Raw genomic sequence first — 19,181 nt, forward strand, 5'->3', positions numbered from 1 at the left:
CTCTCTCTCTCTCTCTCTCTTTTCTGCCTGTCTTTTATTCTGGGCATCTGGTGACTCTCCTGTGTTTTCACAATTAGGTTGCCAACTAGGACCTGACCCAACAATTGTAACTGATAAGAAATTGCTTTTAGCAAAGTAAAGTAAATGAACACAGATTTACCTACAGAAATATTTATCATCATGTGGCTTAATGTTTTTTAAGAAATTGAAAACAACCAGTGGTCAAGTAATAGAGAATTTATTTAAATATGATAAGTCCATGTACTGGAATACTACTCAGACATTTAAAATGATAACGGAGAGATATTCAAGTCATGCTAAATAAAGAAATAATGTAAATGTTCATTATAAGCCCACTTTTGTTTAACTAAATTAGGCAGTTATATGCAAAAATAAAATATTGGGTAGACATACATCAAACTGTTAATCACAGTTAATGTTTATTTCATCATTTTCTGTAAATCTTTTAGCAACGTTTATACATCACCTTTGTAATAAGAAAAATACTTCTAGAATTATTTTTCTTTTTTTTTAATTAAATCTTTATTGTTCAGATTATTACATTTGTTCCTCTTTTTCCCCCCCCATATCTCCCCTCCTCCCATTTCCCGCCCCACCCTCCGCCCTCACTCCCCACCCACTGTCCTCATCCATAGGTGCACGATTTTTGTCCAGTCTCTTCCTGCATCTCCCACACCCCTTCCCCCCCCAAGAATAGTCAGTCCATTCCCTTTCTATGTCCCTGATTCTATTATAATCACCAGTTCATTCTGTTCATCAGATTATTTATTCACTTGATTCTTAGATTCACTTGTTGATAGATGCATATTTGTTGTTCATAATTTGTATCTTTACCTTTTTCTTCCTCTTCCTCTTCTTAAAGGATACCTTTCAGCATTTCATATAATCCTGGTTTGGTGGTGATGAACTCCTTTAGCTTTTCCTTATCTGTGAAGCTCTTTATCTGACCTTCAGTTCTGAATGATAGCTTTGCTGGATAAAGTAATCTTGGTTGTAGGTTCTTGGTATTCATCACTTTGAATATTTCTTGCCACTCCCTTCTGGCCTGCAAAGCTTCTGTTGAGAAATCAGCTGACAGTCCTATGGGTATTCCCTTGTAGGTAACTGAGTTTCTTTCTCTTGCTGTTTTTAAGATTCTCTCTTTATCTTTTGCTCTTGGCATTTTAATTATGATGTGTCTTGGTGTGGTCCTCTTTGGATTCCTTTTGTTTGGGGTTCTCCGCGCTTCTTGGACCTGTAAGTCCGTTTCTTTCACCAGGTGGGGGAAGTTTTCTGTCATTATTTCTTCAAATAGGTTTTCAATATCTTGCTCTCTCTCATCTTCTGGCACCCCTATAATTCTGATGTTGGTACGCTTGAAGCTGTCCCAGAGGCTCCTTACACTATCCTCGCATTTTTGGATTCTTTTTTCATTTTGCTTTTCCGGTTGGGTGTTTTTTGCTTCCTCGCATTTCAAATCATTGACTTGATTCTGGCGCTCCTCTGGTCTGCTGTCGGGAGTCTGTATAATATTCATTATTTCAGTCCGTGTATGCTTAATTTCTAGTTGGTTCCCCAACATAACATCGAGGGTCTCATTAGTTTTCGTGTAGATCTCATTAAGTTTATCGGCAGCTTCTAAACAGTTCTTGAGAGACCTTAAAAGTGTGGTTCTGAACTCAATATTCTCCATTGACAATTTTGTCCTGTTTCTTTGTCTCCGCATTTTGTTATGCTTCCTTGGTGCACCCCCTAGTGGTCTTTGTTCGCAGTCTTATAGTTAAACCTTGATTGTTGTAGCTAATACCAGGGAGGGTTTGACCTCCAGGCCAAGTGGCTATGAGAATCAGCTGTGTCAGCAGTGAGAGAACTTCTGTCCTCTAGGGAGGTGCTAATCTAGCCTTTGCCTGAGGCTATCCGGCAAATGCCTCTGTGCAGGGCTTGGGCAGGGCGGGTCGAACAGGATCAACAGCGTGGGCCGGAGAGAGCTGTTATGGCGGCTCTCAGTCCTGTCCCCAGGGGCTCTGCCTCTCTGAGTCCCAGCACCCGCTGCAAAGCTCGGAGAGAAAGCTGCACTCGCTCTGACCGAAGCCAGACAGTCCCGCTTCTCCCGTTTGAGTCTGGGTCCCTAAAGACTCGCCTGTATCTGGAGCTCAGAGTCTGCGACTCCCTCCCGATTGAAAACGCCAACCGCGCCCTCCGCCGCCAGCCCGCTCCGCGCACTCCGCACCTCAGAATTTGACTTCAGCACTGCGCCTCCTCTGAGTGTCCGTGTGCGTTTCTCTTTCCTCCTAGTTGTAGGACTTCCACTCAGCCAGCGTTCCTGTGGTCCTGCGTGATGTCCGTTCCGTCTTTTAGTTTCACTTTTGAAGTAGTTGTTCAAAGCAGCAAACTCCGGCGTTAACCTATGCCGCCATCTTGGTTCTCTTATCAAGAAAATGACTCTAGAATTATTTTTCAAAAATTTGACTATCCATATATGTAACTAACTTATTCTCTTCATTATAACATTTGTTGCTATCCATTTTAGAAGTTATTAAGGTACCAGATGTCTTTTCATATATGTTGCAGAGCCATTTTGAAAACAAAGACCTACATCTAAATTATCCTAGAAAGCCAGTTATTATCCCTTAGAAATTAGGAGCATTAATGAAATTTGGTAATACCTTTAAATGTTTATATAATTAGTGGGCCTAGGTTGGACACTGTTATTAATTCTCCTTTTCTCTTTATATTTTCCTGTTTTATAGCAGCATTCAGTAGGAATTTAATGCAAGCTGCATGTGTAATTTTAAATTGTCTGGAAGTCTCATTAAAATATCAAAAAGGAGTAAGTAAAATCAATTTGAATTTATCCAATTATCCATTGTTTACAATTATCCCAAAGTGTTATCACAAGATTGTAAAATTTGATTCTAGGATAAAGTTTGCCCTTAGTTGGAACCGAGGCTAGAATTCTATTGTTTGGGACAACTGGCCAGGCTAAAAAAAGCCAGCCGGATTTAGTGTAGTGAGGAGCCACAGATCATTGTTTAAAAGTATGGACTTAAGCCAGATACTTGATTCAAATCCCAGCCCCGTTACTTTCTGTGATTGTGATTACTAAATGGCTTAATATCTGTGCCTCATTTATCTTATTTATAGAGTGAGTATAATGATACTGTTTACTTCTAGAGGCTGTGAGGAGGATTAAAGAAATGTGTGTGAAAGAAAAAGAAATGTGTGTGTGTGTGTGTGTAGAGAGAGAGCACACATTTAGAATAGTGAGTGCCATAGTGAAAATGTTTAATAATAGACTATTAACAAAATTCATGAAATGATTAATGTTAATTTTAATTATATATATATATATATATATATATATATATTAGGCATATATATATGCCTAATATGCAAAATGTTCCCTTGGGAGTTTGACCGACTGGGAGTTCGATCGCTCACTATTACGTGCACTGACCACCAGGGGGTGGCATGGAATGAAGGGAGGCCCCAGCCGGCGGCCACTAGGGACCCTACCCATGCTTGAATTTCATGCACTGGGCCTCTAGTGATAAAATAAATGCCTTCTATGGTGATCTAAGATTAAAAAATATTAAAGTGAAAGTATTAAAAGCATCAGAGGAAAGCATAGGTATATAGTTTTATAATACTACTAGTGGCCCAGTGCACAAAATTCATGCACAGGGAGGGGGGGGGTGTCCCTCAGCCCAGCCTGCACCCTCTACAATTAGGGACCCCTTGGGGGATGTCCGACTGCTGGTTCAGGCCCGATTAGGATCCCGCTGGCCCCTAATCGCTCGCTTGCCTGCCTGCCTGATCGCCCCTAACCTCTCTGCTTGCCTGCCTGATTGCCCCTAACTGCCTCTGTCTGCCTTATCACCCCTAACTGCCCTCCCCTGCTGGCCTGATCTCACCCCCAATGGCCCTCCCCTGCCGGCCTGGTCTCGCCCCAACGGCCCTTGCCTGCTGGCCTGATCTCCGCCCCAATGGCTCTCCCCTGCTGGCCTGGTCACCCCCAGCTACCCTCCCCTGCCGGCCTGATCGCCCCTAACTGTCTCTGCCTCAGCCCTTCACCTCCCTGGTTTTGTCCGGAAGGAAGTCAGACGTCCGGAAGATGGCCGGTCGACCCGGTCTAATTAGCATATTACCCTTTTAGTAGTATAGATAGATTATATATGATAGGATTGCTTAAATGGGGGGGGGGGGCAGAAAGCCTTTTTCAAGAGAAGGAGATGCTCTTGGCAGACAAAAGTACACAATCCCTATATCTGAACTGATAGCCAGCCATATGCACTATACTGCCAAACTGGTCATTAAGACATTGAACTGCTTTCTTACACCTTACACCAAACAGCTGTTGCCCTTAAAACTCCTCCTCAGCCCCCACCTTAGGATCTGCCTTCGCAGTTCACCCAGATTAGGTTCTGATTGGTTGGTTTCTATGCCAGTCAGCAGCTAAAGCTCCGCCTTTTAGGTACCCATTGGCTCCTCGCACTTCACCCAAATTTGGTTCTGATTGGTTGGTTCCTATGCCAGTCAGCATCTCCGGGCCTATCTCCGGGTCTGATTAGAGAGGTGGGGCTGATCAGCAGCTGCCCCAGGCTGCTGGTGTGCGGGCCGAACTGCTGACCTCTCGGATAGAGAGAGGGAGGCATGGCTGCTGGCGAGGCCCGGGGAGAAAGAGAGAGGCAAGGACTGATTAGCAGCTGCCACAGAGGCTGCGGATCTGACCCTACTTCTCTTTCCGGGTCTTGCCAGCAGCCGCGGCAGCTGCTGATTAGCCCCGCCTCTCTCTCTACCCGAGGGGTCAGCAGTTCAGCCTGCTTGCCAGTCCCTGCCCACCCGAACCTGCTGCGTGTGCAGCCTGGCGTTTGGTTGTCTCTTCAATTGTTTTGGGTGTTACAGACCCTGGCTTTTTTTAATATATAGGTTGGGAAGGTTCCACTCTAAGAATGATTTAAAAATTTATCAAGCAGCCTGGCCAGTTTGCTTCAGTGGTTGAGTGTTGACCCATAAACCAAGGGGTCACCAGTTCTATTCCCAGTCTGGGCACATAACCTGCGTTGTGGGCAGATCCCCAGTAGGGGATGTACAGGAGGCCGTTCATCAATGTTTCTCTCTCATCGATGTTTGTCTCTTCCTCTTTCTTCCTTTCTCTCTAAAAATCAATAAAAACATATTATCAAAAAAATTTATCAAACACAATTTTACTACATAATAGTCGAGATACTATAGCAAAAGATACCATGAATTAAGTCAAAAGATAAACAGTAACCTGAGGGAAAATATATACAGCACATAAAATAAAAGGTTATTTTCTTAGTATGCAAGAGCATTCATAAATCATAAGGAAAACATAACACTTTGGAAAAGGGCAAATAACAGGAAGATATTTAAATGGCTAAGAAATATTTGAGAAGATTCTCAGCATCACTGAAAAGTTAAGTACTGCAAACAAAAATTTTTTTTTATTTATCTAACTGGCAAAGATTAAAATGCCACTCAGTGTTGGGAAGATGAGACATTCTTAAGCATTATTGATGGGAGGTGTAAATTTATAGATCTTTTTGGAGAGATATTTGGCAATAATGGTCAATTTTAAAAGCCCTGGCTGGTGTGGCTTGGTTGGTTGGACCATTATCCCATATGCAGAGGTTGTGAGTTTGATCCACAGTAGGGGCATGTATATGAGGCAGCCCACCGATGTTTCTCTAACTAAGTGGTTCTCAACCTTCCTAATGCCGCAATCCTTTAGAACAGTTCCTCATGTTGTGGTGACCCTCAATTTCATTGTTACAAATTAAACATAATTAATGCATAGTATGCTTTAATCACAAAACAATATGTAATTATATATGTGTTTTCCAGTGGTCTTAGGCGACCCCCGTGAAAGGGTCGTTTGACCCCCAAAGGTGTCGCAACCCACAGGTTGAGAACCGCTGCTCTAACACATCACTGTTACTCTCCCTTCCCCTGGGCAGATTGGAAAAAAAAAAAAAAAAAGCACAAACCCTTTGAACCTCCAATTTCACTTCTAGGAACTTATCCTACAAATTCATCAAAGAAGTTGACCTCATAAATATAAATTAGTTCACTCTCTGAAATAAATATCTGTCAATGGGGATTTAGTAAATAATATATCTCTACAATGAAATAGTATATAGAAGACCCTTAAGGTATCTAGGATATAGTAAGTTAAAAAAGTAAGTTGCAGAACTGTAATATGAAATGTGTGTTTAAAAAAGTATATATGCTTACTAGAGGCCTGGTGCAAAAAATTCGTGCACAGGGAGTGGGGGTGTCCCTCAGCCCGCCTGCACTCTCTCCAATTTGGGACTGCTGGCTTCTAACTACTCGCCTGCCTGCCTGCCTGATTGCCCCTAACCGCTTCTGCCTGCCAGCCTGATTGATGCCTAACCCTAACCCCAACTGCCTTCCCCTCCCAGCCCGATCGCCCCCAACTGCCCTCTCCTGCCAACCTGGTCGCATCCAACTGCCCTCCTCTGCAGGCCTGGTTGCCCCCAAATGCCCTCCCCTGCTGGCCTAGTTGCCCCCAAATTCCCTCCCCTGCCGGCCTGGTTGCCCCCAACTGCCCTCCCCTGCCGGCCATCTTGTGGCGGCCATCTTGTGATGACATCGCACGAGGGTGCGACACCACCTAGGCTTTTATTGTATAGGATATATATATTGCATATTATATATTCATTGGTAGGACACATAAGAAACCATTAGCCCTAGCTGGTTTGGCTCAGTGGATAAAGCGTCAGCTCATGAACTGAAAGGTCCTGGGTTCGGTTCTGGTCAAGGTCACATACCTTGGTTGCAGGCACGATCCCTGGCCCTGGTCAGGGCGTGTGTGTGGGAGGCAACCAAATGTTGTGTCTCTCTCACATTGATGTTTCTCTCTCTGTCTCTCCCCCTTCCCTTATTCCTCTAAAAATCAATGGAAAAATATCCTCGAGTGAGGATCTACACTAATAAAAGAGAAACATGGTAATTGGCGTACGACTGCTACCCTTCCCATTGGCTAATCAGGGCGATATGCAAATTAACTGTCAGCCAAGATGGCCGCCGGCAGCCAGGCAGCTGGAAACTAACATGAGGCTTGCTTGCTTCAGTGACGGAGGACTCCAACGTTCCCCGCCGGCCGCTGCAGGCCTCTGAGCCTGCAGTTTCAAACACTGTAACAAATATAGACGCCCAGAAACCAGCTTTCAGCCGGCTGGGATCTCAGAGCTGGAGTTGATACAGAGTTTCGAGAACCGAAACAAACCAGATACCTGCTTTCAGGAGCGGAGGCCTAAGAGCTGGAGTCTCAGAGCTAAAGCTGGCCCAGAGTAAAAAAAAAAAAGAAAGAAAAAAAGGAGCAGTTGGGAGCTTCAGTCCCAGCCTGAAAACAGCCCTCAGCCCCTCACCCAGACTGGCCAGGCACCCCAGTGGGGACCCCCACCCTGAAGAGGGTGCGACCAGCTGCAAACAGCCATCAGCCCCTCATCCAGGCTGGCCAGGCACCCCAGTGGGGACCCCCACCCTGATCCAGGACACCTTTCAAGGCAAACCAGCCGGCTCCCACCCGTGCACCAGGCCTCTACCCTATATAGTAAAAGGGTAATATGCCTCCCAGCACTGGGATCAGCGGAGCTGAGGGGCCTCCCGGCACCGGGATCAGTGTGACAGGGGGCAGTGCCCAAACCCCCTGATTGCCCTGCGGCTCTGTGTGTGACAGGGGACAGGGCCACAACCTCCCTATCGGCCCTGCTCTGTTCGTGACAGGTGAAGGCGCCCCCACCCCCTGATCTGTGGGTGATAGAGGGCGGCGCCCCCACACACACCCCCCCCCCACGGGCCCTGCTCTGTGTGTGATGGGGTAGAGCCATAACCTCCCCATTGGCCCTGCCCTGAGTGTGACAGTGGCCCCGCCCCAACCCCCTGATCGGCCCTGCTCTGTGGGTGATAGAGGGCGGCACCCCAACCCCCTGATCCGCCCTACTCTGTGTGTGACAGGGAGCGGTGTGCCAACTCCCCTATCGGCCCTACTCTGTGAGTGACGGGGGGGAGCTCCTCAACCCCCTGATGGGCCCTGCTCTGTGCGTGACAAGGGGTGGCGCCACAACCCCCCAATCGGCCCTACCCTGAGCGTGACTGAGAGTGGCATTGCAACCTCCCAATCCGCCCTGCTCTGTGCATGACAGGGGGCGGCGCCCCAACTCCCCAATTGGGCCTGCTCTGAGCCCGACCAGGGGCTGCACCTAGGGATTGGGCCTGCCCTCTGCCACCCAGGAGCAGGCCTAAGCCAGCAGGTCGTTATCTCCCAAGGGGTCCCAGACTGCGAGAGGGCACAGGCCAGGCTGAGGGACCCCCCCTTCCCCCCCCCCGAGTGCATAAATTTTTGTGCACCGGGCCTCTAGTTTATAATAGAAAAAAAGAAACCATTAGCACTGGCTATGTTGCTACTTTCATAGTTTTATTAAAAAGGTATAAAAAGATTTGAACTTCTTCTAAGCTGGTGTTAGTTATCAATTACAGCATAGTAAAATACTCCAAACTTAGCAACTTAAAACAACAAATATTTAATCTCATAGTTTCTGAGGGACATGTACTTGGAAATGGCCTACCTGAGCGGTTCTGTCTTAGGGTTTTACGAGATTGTAATCAAGCTGTCACCTGGGATGTAGTTATCTCAAGATGAGTAGGTAGGAAGAATCTGCTTCCATGCTCATTCATGTGGTTGTTGGCAGGCCTCAGTTTCTCTTTGGCTGTTGACCAGAGAGTTTAATTCCTCACCACATGGACTTCTCTGGGGGGTGCATCACTGTTTGGCAGGTTTGTTCTTCCTGATTAAGTGATCCAAGAGAAAGAGCCAACACCCACGGCTAGGCAGACGTTGGAAGTGATAGACCATTCATTACCTTTGCTATATGGCATTGGTCACACAGACCAATTCTGATACTTTGTGGGAGGGTGTGAATACCAGGAGGAAGGATCGTTGGAGGCCATTTTGGAGACTAGTTATCACAGTGGATCTATAACAGTATATATCTATCTTTTGAAACAATTTGTGATTATGGAGAAGTAAATTAATTGGGCAACATTTAGATGGGATCTGTGCTTAAAAATTAGTTATCTCCTTACTAATCCCTGTAAATATTTGCTTTTCTTTTTCAGGTCCAGCACAGAATCAAATGCAGATTCCATCTGGTTATGGAGTGTATCCTCAAAACTATAGTGCTCCCTCAGGACATTGCTTTCAAGGACCTGGGAAAATGACCTCATTGCCGTTGGATGACCAGTGTGGTGATTACTACTCTGGTCTCTATGCAGTACCCACACAAAATGTGGTGACTCCTAAAACTACAAACCAACAACCAGGAGCACAGCAGATTTATGGCAGAGCTCCTCCTGCCCCTCACAGTGCGGGGTCCACTCCAGAATATTTCCAAGGTGCCGCATCATCAGCATCTCATTTGTATACGAGTGCCTCCCAGCCATACTCCTCTCTTGTGAACCATTATAGTGGTCCAGCTATGTACTCTGCCAACTCTTCTGCTGTTTCTCAGGGATTTCCCTCTACTTGTGGTCACTATGCTGTGTCAACTGTTTCTAATGCTGTGTACCCTAGTGTTTCATATCCCTCTCTGCCTGCTGGTGAGCCATATGGGCAACAAATGTTTACCTCACAGAATGCTTCAACTGTCAGACCAGTCAGAGATCATTCATTTTCTAGTCAAAATACGGCTCTCAGCCATCCATCACCACTTCCACCTCCACCATCACAACAGTACCACCAGCAGCAGAGTCTTTCAGGATACAGTACTCCCTCATGGTCAGCTTCAGGCCCTCCGTCAACTCAAGACAATCTCGTCCGAAACCACACTGGTTCCTTGACTCCAGCCAACAACAACCCAACAAACACCGGTAGGTTGAATGAAAAGTTCACCAAAGCATGGCTGAAAACCAGTGCGTTTCCAACCAGGTTTTTATTTGCATGAAAGAGATGATATGGCCTAATGGAAAAATTGGAAATTAGCTCACTTAATTAATTAATTTGCTTTATTTCTTGTAGTATTTTGCATCACCTTTCTGGGCCCTTTCCCTTCACCCAACTATCTGCCTCATGTTCCTTGACATGATTGGGATCTCAGTCAATATTTCTGGATTTGTTTTATGCTTCTGCAGTAATTCTCTTCAATGTGAGTTAGATATAGGGCAACTGGAAGGGTCCATTTGGGGATATGCTTTGTTAGTCACTATCAACACTAATAAAAGAGAAAAATGGTAATTGGCGTACGACGATACCCTTTTCATTGGCTAATCAGGGCTATATGCAAATTAACCGCCAACTAAGATTGGCAGTTAACTGCCAACTAAGATTGGCAGTTAACTGCCAACAAGATGGCGGTTAATTTGCATATGTAGGCACAATGCAGGGAGGCGAAAGGGAAAGCAGGAAGAAGCCCCCTGCCACTGACAGTGATCGGAAACCCAGGGGGGAGCTAAGAGCTGGGGGGCAGGGCAAAGGCGGCCCTGGGGCCGCCTTTGCCCTGCCCCGCAGCCATGATCGGAGAATCAGGCGCCTTTTCCATCCTGGCCAGTGATTAGCAGGAAGTAGGGGTGGAGCCAGCGATGGGAGCTGGGCACGGTCGAAGCTGGCAGTCCTGGGAGCTAGGGGTCCCTTGCCTGGGCCTAAAGCGAAGCCCACGATCGCGGGGCCGCTGCAGCTGTGGTTCCCCGCTGCCCGGGCCGGAAGCCTCAGCCAGAGGCGTCAGGCCTGGGCAAGGGGCCGATCCTGTGATTGGAGGGTGATGGGGGTCAACGCCTGAGGGCTCCCAGTATGTGAGAGGGGGCAGGCTGGGCTGAGGGACACTCCCCCCCCCCCACACACACCCAGTGCACGAATTTCGTGCACCGGGCCCCTAGTGTATGTATATATATGTATACACACACACACACACACACACACACAAAATAATTCAACTTGGGACAGTTACTATGCCAGCTAGAGCCCAACTCACTTTAGAAAAGATAATGGGCTGCAATAGACAATACTAGTTTCTCTTTGTTGGTGCCTACTGGTGACTTTCACAGAAGATGTATTTCCTACACATTAAAGCTGATGTGTATTTTTATTTACAAATTGGTAAGTTAGGATACAGGATGGGGAACAAGAGAAGAGATGCATGAACAATACCCTTTAGTCATTCTGACATTCCTAAACCAAGATGTAGTTCAATTTATTAGTTTAAAAATTATAAATGTAAGTATGTAATCTTTTTAGTGTGGGGTTTTCCATAGGCTATTCTCATTTTAATCCAAGTTGTGAACTTGAACTTCACAAAACATGCTCTTGAACTGAATGAAAACATATAGGAAGAATGGGAATTGGTAAAGCTTTATTTTTTGAATGATGTCCTTAGATTGTACATCAAAATCTGGATAGCCATATGTCAGGGCTATTGTAGGAAAATACGTTTTTATCGATTTTTTAGAGAGAGGGGAAAGGTGAGGGTAGAGAAAGAGAAACATCAGTAAGAGAAGAACATCGTTGATCGGCTGCCTTCTGCACACACCTCTACTAGGGATCAAGCCCGCAACCCAGGCATGTGCCCTGACCAGGAATCAACGCAAATTCTTGGTTCCTGGGTCGATGCTCAACAGCTGAGCCACATTGGCCAAGCTAGAAAAGTAGTCCTTCCTGGGCAATTAGGGCACATTTTTAAATATAAAACCAGACCTATAGAATATTAGACCTGAATTGTACACTTGAGATCATCTTTTCTTTCATTGCTATGTCATTTAGAAACACGTTTTAGCTTTTCAAGCAACTAATAGTGGTTTAAACAAAGGAGGTGTTTTTCTCACTAAGCCAGCCATGGGCAAACTACGGCCTGCGGGCTGGATCCGGCCCAGCCCGTTTGAAATGAATAAAACTAAAAAAAAAAAAAAAAAAAAAAGACCGTACCCTTTTATGTAATGATGTTTACTTTGAATTTATATTAGTTCACACAAACACTCCATCCATGCTTTTGTTCCGGCCCTCCGGTCCAGTTTAAGAACCCATTGTGGCCCTCCAGTCAAAAAGTTTCCCCACCCCTGCACTAAGCAGTCTAGAGGAATTCAGTATATCCACATCTCCCCAGTGTCTCTTCTGTCTTCCCACTCCACCATTCTTAGCGTGTTTGTTTGTAGATGAACAAGATAGCATCTGTACCTGTAGACATCAAGTCAGAGTTAAAAGCAGTGACTGATTCTTGCATAAGTCAAACTAAAGCATTGTCACAGTTCTCAAAACTGGCTGTGCACCAGAATCACTTGCACAGATTGTCATCTTCACCCCCAGCTTACTGAACTAGACCAGAATCTCCTGGATAATCTTGGGAATCTGTATCTCTAGCTTGATCTCAAGGGATGCCTAGTAACAAATCCAAATTCTGCTGTAGTCCTTTACTTTTGTTTTATACCTGAGGAAAGCTATCCAAGTTGGGATGCTTGTGGTCATTAATGTTAGAAACAAGCTTGTCCTGGAGCTCAGTTTCTTCTAATTCTCAGTCTGCCCTTCTCAGAACCAGTGCTTTCTGTCCCCTGGAAATGCTGTTTTCTTTACTCTTTAGTCCTTTTACAGATCAGCTTATCTAAGGTCCCTCTGACTTAAGGATTTTGTGACTTTCATAACAAAAGATGAAATACAGGTAATTCTTTTTTTTTTTTTTAAATACATTTTTTATTGATTTCAGAGAGGAAGGAAGAGGGAGATAGAAACACCCACGATGAGAGAGAATCATGGACCTACTACCCCCTGCAAGTCCTGCCCTGGGGGTCAAGCCCACAACCTGGGCATGTGCCCTTGACCAGAATTGAACCTGGGGCCTTTCAGTTCGCAGGCCGACGCTCTATCCACTGAGCCAAGTCAGCTAGGGTGTTAATTCCTGTCTTATTTCTGAGATGGTACCCTGGATGGAACCAATTTATACTGACATGTAGGATCAGGGAAATAGGGGACCACTTGGCTGATGAACAGAATACCTAATTGGAAAGAGCTCTATCATTGAAAAAAATACTGAATAAAGAGTAGGAATTTACAAAATTACCTTCTATTTAAACAACTGTATGAATTGGTTCTTTAGGCAGAGAGATGGGATATATTTTCGCTCTTTTAATCCCAGTACTATACTGTGAAAGCCATAATAAATATAATTTTAGGAGTTAATTTGTGTAGCCCTAACTGTTTTGTGCTCAGTGGTTAGAGCATCAGACTGAAGGGTCTCGGGTCCAATTCCAGTCAAGAGCATGTATCCTGGTTGCAGACTGGATCCCTGGACCTGCGCATTGATGCTTCTCTCTGTGTGTCTCTCCCCCTTCCTCTAAAAAAAAGGGGGGGGGGGAATAATTTCCTCAGGTAGGATTAGCAAAAAAAGAGGAATTTGTGTTAAGAAGTGTGTGTGTGTTTTTGCCCTGGCTGGTGTTGCTCAGTGGTGAGAGTGCTATCCTGTGCATTTGGTGCTTCAGTTCGATTCCAGATCAGGGCACATACCCAGGTTGCAGGTTGGATCCTCAGTCAGGACACATGGGTGAGGCAACAGTGGATGTCTCTCTTTGTTTCTCTCCCTCCCTGCCTTCCCCCTTCCCCACGCTCTCTCTGGAATCAATGGAAAAAATGTCCTTGGGTGAGGATTTTTTTTTAAAGTGTTTTTGTTTCTTTGCTTTTTTAAATTTTAGATTGTTAAATTACTTTTAATTAGTTCAGAGGTTGACAGATATGTCAAGTTAATATGACCATTTCAAAACAAATAAAGAGGTCACTTTAAATCTATTTTAAGATTAAATATTACAGAAGTTCCCAAACTTTCTCAGGTGATGTATCTCAGTATTTTTTCCATAGTATCCCAAGTAACTTAGTGGTAATAGTTCATAAGGTATTTGACAGATGGCACTGTGTTTCTATTAAAAACTTAAAATTTTCCCTCAAACTCTTGAGTTTGTTTAAATACAAAGTTTGGGAACCATGGAAATACTGATTTTAATTTTCCAGAAAGACAGGCAACTTAATTGTTTTGGAACTCTTAAATTATTGTCAGATTAAAATTAGAATCTTAGGTATTAAACATAGTTTTGTGTGAAATTCAACTTTTGAGTAATTGACAAAATTATTCCATTTTTAAGTTACTTGATTATACTAGTTTCATTTATAAGCATAGTAAAATTTCTTAAGCAATTTGTAAAGGATTGGAGATCCAAAAGCATAAGTCTGAGTTAAGTGATTATAAAAAAATGAGCCGTTACTTTTTTAGGCAGTTGATGAATTCATATTCAAAAACATGGAATAAAAAGACCTTTAAATGTTATTTCATTTGCCTCTTTATTTTAGAAAATCATGTTAGTATAATTTAGCACTAAAGCTTCAGATTATTTTATTAAAATGTATCCAAAGTATGTATGTTTTGGATGCTATGTTTGGTTATTAACGTAGGATGAAATTTTGGCTAGTAGGCCATTAAAATTTTTTTAAGCTGTCACTATAATTCAGATTATCAAAGTTCAGAAGCTCTTTTTTAGCTTTAGGTGAAGTTGGTTGAGTGTGTGACTTTGATATATAAAGGTACCTTTTTTTGACAGCAAGATGAATACTGAAATTCTGTAGGTTAAAGTCATTTTCTTAAACTCTTTTATTATTTGTTTTAAAATTGTATTTATTTTTTCAATTACTTTTGGTATTCAGTGTTATATTAATTTCAGGTGCAGCATACTAGTAGTGGTTAGACATTTATATAATTTACGAAGTGATCGCTACCCCCCCCGACTCTCCCCTCCCCACCCAAGAAGACTAGTATTCACTTGGTACCATACATTGTTATTACAATATTATTGACTATATTCCCTATGCTGAACTTTACATCCTCATGACTGTTTTTGTAACTATCAATTTGTGCTTCTTAATCCCTTTTAAGTTTTTCAACCAGCCCCCAAACCCCACCCATCTGGCAACCATCAGTTTGTTCTCTGTATCTAAGTCTGTTTTGTTTTTTCTTGTTTGTTTTGTTCTTTAGATTCCACATATAAGTGAAAACACATGGTATTTGTCTTTCTCTGTTTTACTTATTTTACTTAGCATAATAACCTCTAGGTCCACCTATGTTGTCACAAATGATAAGATTTCTTTCTTTTTTATGGCTTAATATTCCAATGTATATATGCACCACATTTTCTTTATTTAATCTTCTGTTGATGGGCACTTAGATTGCTTCCATATCTTGGCTAATGTAAATAGTGCTGCAGTGAACATAGGACTGCATAGATCTTTTCAAATTAGTGTTTTGGATTTCTTCAGATAAATGCCCAGAAGTGGAATTTGTGGATAATGAGGTAATTCTATTTTTAATTTTGTGAGCAACCTTTATACTGTTTACCGTAGTGGCTACACCAATTTACAATCCCACCAACAATGCACAAGGGTTCCTTTTCTACATACCTTCCCCAATAATTACTGTTTGTTGATGAATGATGATAGCCATTCTGACAGGTGTGAGTTGATACCTCATTGTGGTTTTGATTTGCATTCTTCTGATGATTAGTGACATTGAGCATCTTTTCATATGTCTATTGGCCATCTCAATGTCCTCTTTGGAGAAGTGTGTATTCAGGTCTTCTGTCCAATTTTTTTTTCTTTTCTTTTTTTAATTAATCCTCACGAGAGGATTTTTTTTTTCCCCATTGATTTTTAGGGAGTGGAAGTGAGGGACTAGGGGGAAAGAGAGAAACTTTGATTTGAGTAGGACACATCAATTGTTTGCCTCCTGCACACACTCCAACAGGGGCTGAGGATTGAATCTGCAACTTAGGCTGCAACCCAGGCATGTGCCTTTGGCCAGGATTTGAACCCATGAGTCAGGGCATCTTCTGCCCATTTTTTAATTGGGTTGTTTATTTTTGGGTGGTAAGTTGTATGATTTCCTTATAAATTTTGTATATTAACTGCTTATTGGATTTATCATTGGCGAATCTCTTCTCCCAATTGGTAAGTTGTCTTTGTGTTTTGTTGATGATTTCCTTTGCTGTGCAAATAGTCTTTAGTTTGATGCAGTCCCATTTGTTTATTTTTTATTTTGTTTCCCTTGCCTGAAGAGATATATCAGAAAAAAATATATTATTAAGATGCGGTGTCAGAGAGTTTACTGCTTATGTTTTCTTTGAGGAGTTCTATGGCTTTGGATCTTACATTTAAGTCTTCAATCTATTTTTGAGATTTTTCTTGTATGTGGTGTAAGGAAGTGGTCTTTCCTTTTTTCATGTATCAGTCTAGTTTTTCCAGTACCATTTATTGAATAGACTATCTTTATTCCATTGTATATTTTTGCCTTCTTTGTTATAGATTAACTGACCATATAGGCTTGGGTTTATTTCTGGACTCTATATTTTGCTCCATTGCCATTCTGATTACTATAGCTTTGTAGTATAGTTAGAATTCATTTGGCGTGATACCTCCAACTTTGTTCTTTCTCAAGAATGCTGTGGCTATTTGGGGGTCATTTGTGGTTCCATATAAATTTTAGAATTATTTGTTCTATTTCTGTGAAAAATGCCATTGGTATTTTGATAGGGATTGCATTACATCTGTAGATTGTTTTGGGTAGTATGGACATTTTAGTGATGTTAATTCTTTCTGTCCATGAGCATGGTATATGAAAAAGCACATCATTTTTAAAATCAGCAAAATAAATCTTGTTGCCAAGACCTAGAATTTTGTCAGAAAAATTATTCTTATTAAAATTATTTTTACTAAGTCTTGCTTAACTAGGACCACATATTGACAGCATATTACAAAATAATACTGTGAGTAATGTACAATTTTATAAAACAAGAACCAGTTAAAAGCCACTTATAAAATAATAATAAACATTTACATATTCATTGTATAAAAATCTACAGCATACATGACACTAACATAATCACTGCTAAGGTAATATCATATGTATTATGTTAGAGTGGTGATATCCCTAAGGAAAAGCAAAATAAATACCTGTAGGAGATGATTATCTAGACAAAGAAACCCAAGTTAGAAATAAATTAGAAAACTACATTAGAAGTATAAATAGTGCAGTGAAGAGATTATTTTCATCTTTGGAAACTTGTGAAGTTGCAGAATTGCATCCTGGGAGTACAGTTTCGCTCCTTACACTCTTCTTCAGTGTTTCCAAAGCTCCTCTTGGATCTTATAATCTTTCTAAAACTTTGTACCTCCCAATTGTAAATTTTTCTACATTTACTCCTTCTCTAAGCTCAGAATATGAGATGATGATCTATGTGAACACTTCCTTCAGATCTTGGCTTTTTTATTTATCTTGTCTCGTGTGTCAATTTTCTAGGCTCTGCTGGGCTGTACCATTACAAAGGTGAGAGGAGTTGATGGAAGAAAAACTTAAGCTTGGTCCTGTGTGGTCCAGCAGCCATCAGTTTTAAGCAAGGTGGTGACACTGTCAGATTTATATTTCAGAACTTTCTTCTATGAGCAGTGTGATAGATAGACTGGAGTAGGAAGAACTTGGAGAGAAGAATAAAGCTAGGATGAAATTACTAAAATTATCTAGGTGAAGGATGATGAATTGGGCTGATACTCCTTTACTAGTAAATATAAGGCAGATGACAGGTGATTTTAAGGATTTGATGATATAGTTTATAAAGGAAATGGAAGAATAAAAGATGTCTTTTAAATTTTCTAGCTTACACAACTTAAATAGATGGTAGTGTATTAGCTAAGAATTTAATTTCCCTAGATTCAAAAGAACATTATGCGAAGCAGCTATAAGAACTAACTGGGGAACTACCTTAATTACCCTTCTCCCCCCAAATTAATTATTCTTAAATTACGAGTTGTCTCTAAATATCCCATATAGTGTAGCAGATCATTTTTCGTAATGCCAGTTTTATAAACTATCTTTTGCAGTCAAATTCTATTTTGAAAGGGCAATTTATTTGGGGGGCGGGGGGGAGGCTGGCATGCATTTATGGTCCTTGATGTTTGTAGAACTTTTCACCATTCACTTGGCAAATATTAGAAAGCCAACTATATGACAGGCATTGTTTTAATGCTAGCTGGGAGATAAAATAGTAAAAACACTTGATCCTTATGCTCAAGAAGTTTGCAAATCTGTGTGGGGAAGCAAACATTATTCAAATAAATACAAATGAATGTAAATTGTTATTATTTATTGTGAAACAAGAGATATTGTGGTGCTTAGCGAGTGTACTTAAGTACATGTGGGCTACTAGTCATGAAGCTTAAGGAAATTTCCCATGATATTTGACACTTGAACAGCAGCCTGAAGGGTGAATTCTCCATGTATAAAATAAATTACATGTAGAATAAATGTTGAAATGCAAAGACAACACTTTAAAATATAATAAACTACCTCTGGAACCTTGGAGTGGGGAAGGATTTCTTAAGGACAATACACAATGCTAGCCATAAAGAATAAGCATGGTCAATGTGACTAATTTCTAAGAACTATTTTAGTTACTTTATTAAAAAATTAACTTTGCTGAAACCGGCTTGGCTCAATGGATAGAGCGTCGGCCTGCGGACTGAAGGGTCCCAGGTTCGATTCCGGTCAAGGGCATGTACCTGGGTTGCGGGCACATCCCCAGTGGGGGGTGTGCAGGAGGCAGCTGATCGATGTTTCTCTCTCATCGATGTTTCTAACTCTCTATCTCTCTCCCTACCTCTCTGTGAAAAATCAATAAAATATATTTTTTTTTAAAAATTAACTTTTCCGTTATGAAAATAATAAAGATTATGTAAACATGTTCTTGGAAAATACAGATTAGCAAATGCAAGAGAATAAAAGTCATCTATTATATCACTACCGAGAAAAATTGTTAGCATTTTGATAGTTTTTAATAGTTCTGTTAATGTGCATATTATTTTTTACATAATTGTGATTTATACAGAATACATACATTTATATTTTCTGTATTTTTAAAATATTTTAAAAAATTAATAATGAATTCATAATAATGGCAGAAAAGTTGAAAATTGGAGAAAAATTATAAAGAAAGAAAAAGTTTACCCAGAATCTACTTACCCAGAATCAAGCACAATTATTATTAAGGTTATTTTCTCATAGCCTTTTTTTGGGTATTTATTGCCATTTTATTATTCAAATTTTTGCTCTTCATTTCTTTTTCTTACA

General features: G+C 41.7%; 1 protein-coding gene across 12 annotated transcripts in view; it reads left to right on the top strand.

Annotated features, from left to right (window-relative positions):
• SEC24B (SEC24 homolog B, COPII coat complex component) overlaps nt 1-19,181 on the top strand; it is a 91,551-nt gene that overhangs the window by 17,757 nt on the left and 54,613 nt on the right. For 11 of the 12 annotated variants that reach the window (XR_009448348.1, XM_059662152.1, XM_059662156.1 and 8 more), the window contains exon 2: nt 9,166-9,915. Coding sequence is in view for 11 of the 12 variants with exons in the window: in XM_059662152.1 (XP_059518135.1) it covers nt 9,166-9,915 (750 nt within the window). In the remaining variant the exon portion in view is untranslated. Of the gene's footprint in view, nt 1-2,750; nt 2,831-9,165; nt 9,916-19,181 lie in introns of all 12 variants that reach the window. The other variant, XM_059662115.1, reaches the window with a different exon arrangement.

This window comes from Myotis daubentonii, chromosome 1 (assembly GCF_963259705.1).
Source record: "Myotis daubentonii chromosome 1, mMyoDau2.1, whole genome shotgun sequence".
In the NCBI taxonomy this organism is placed as follows: Eukaryota; Metazoa; Chordata; class Mammalia; order Chiroptera; family Vespertilionidae; genus Myotis; species Myotis daubentonii.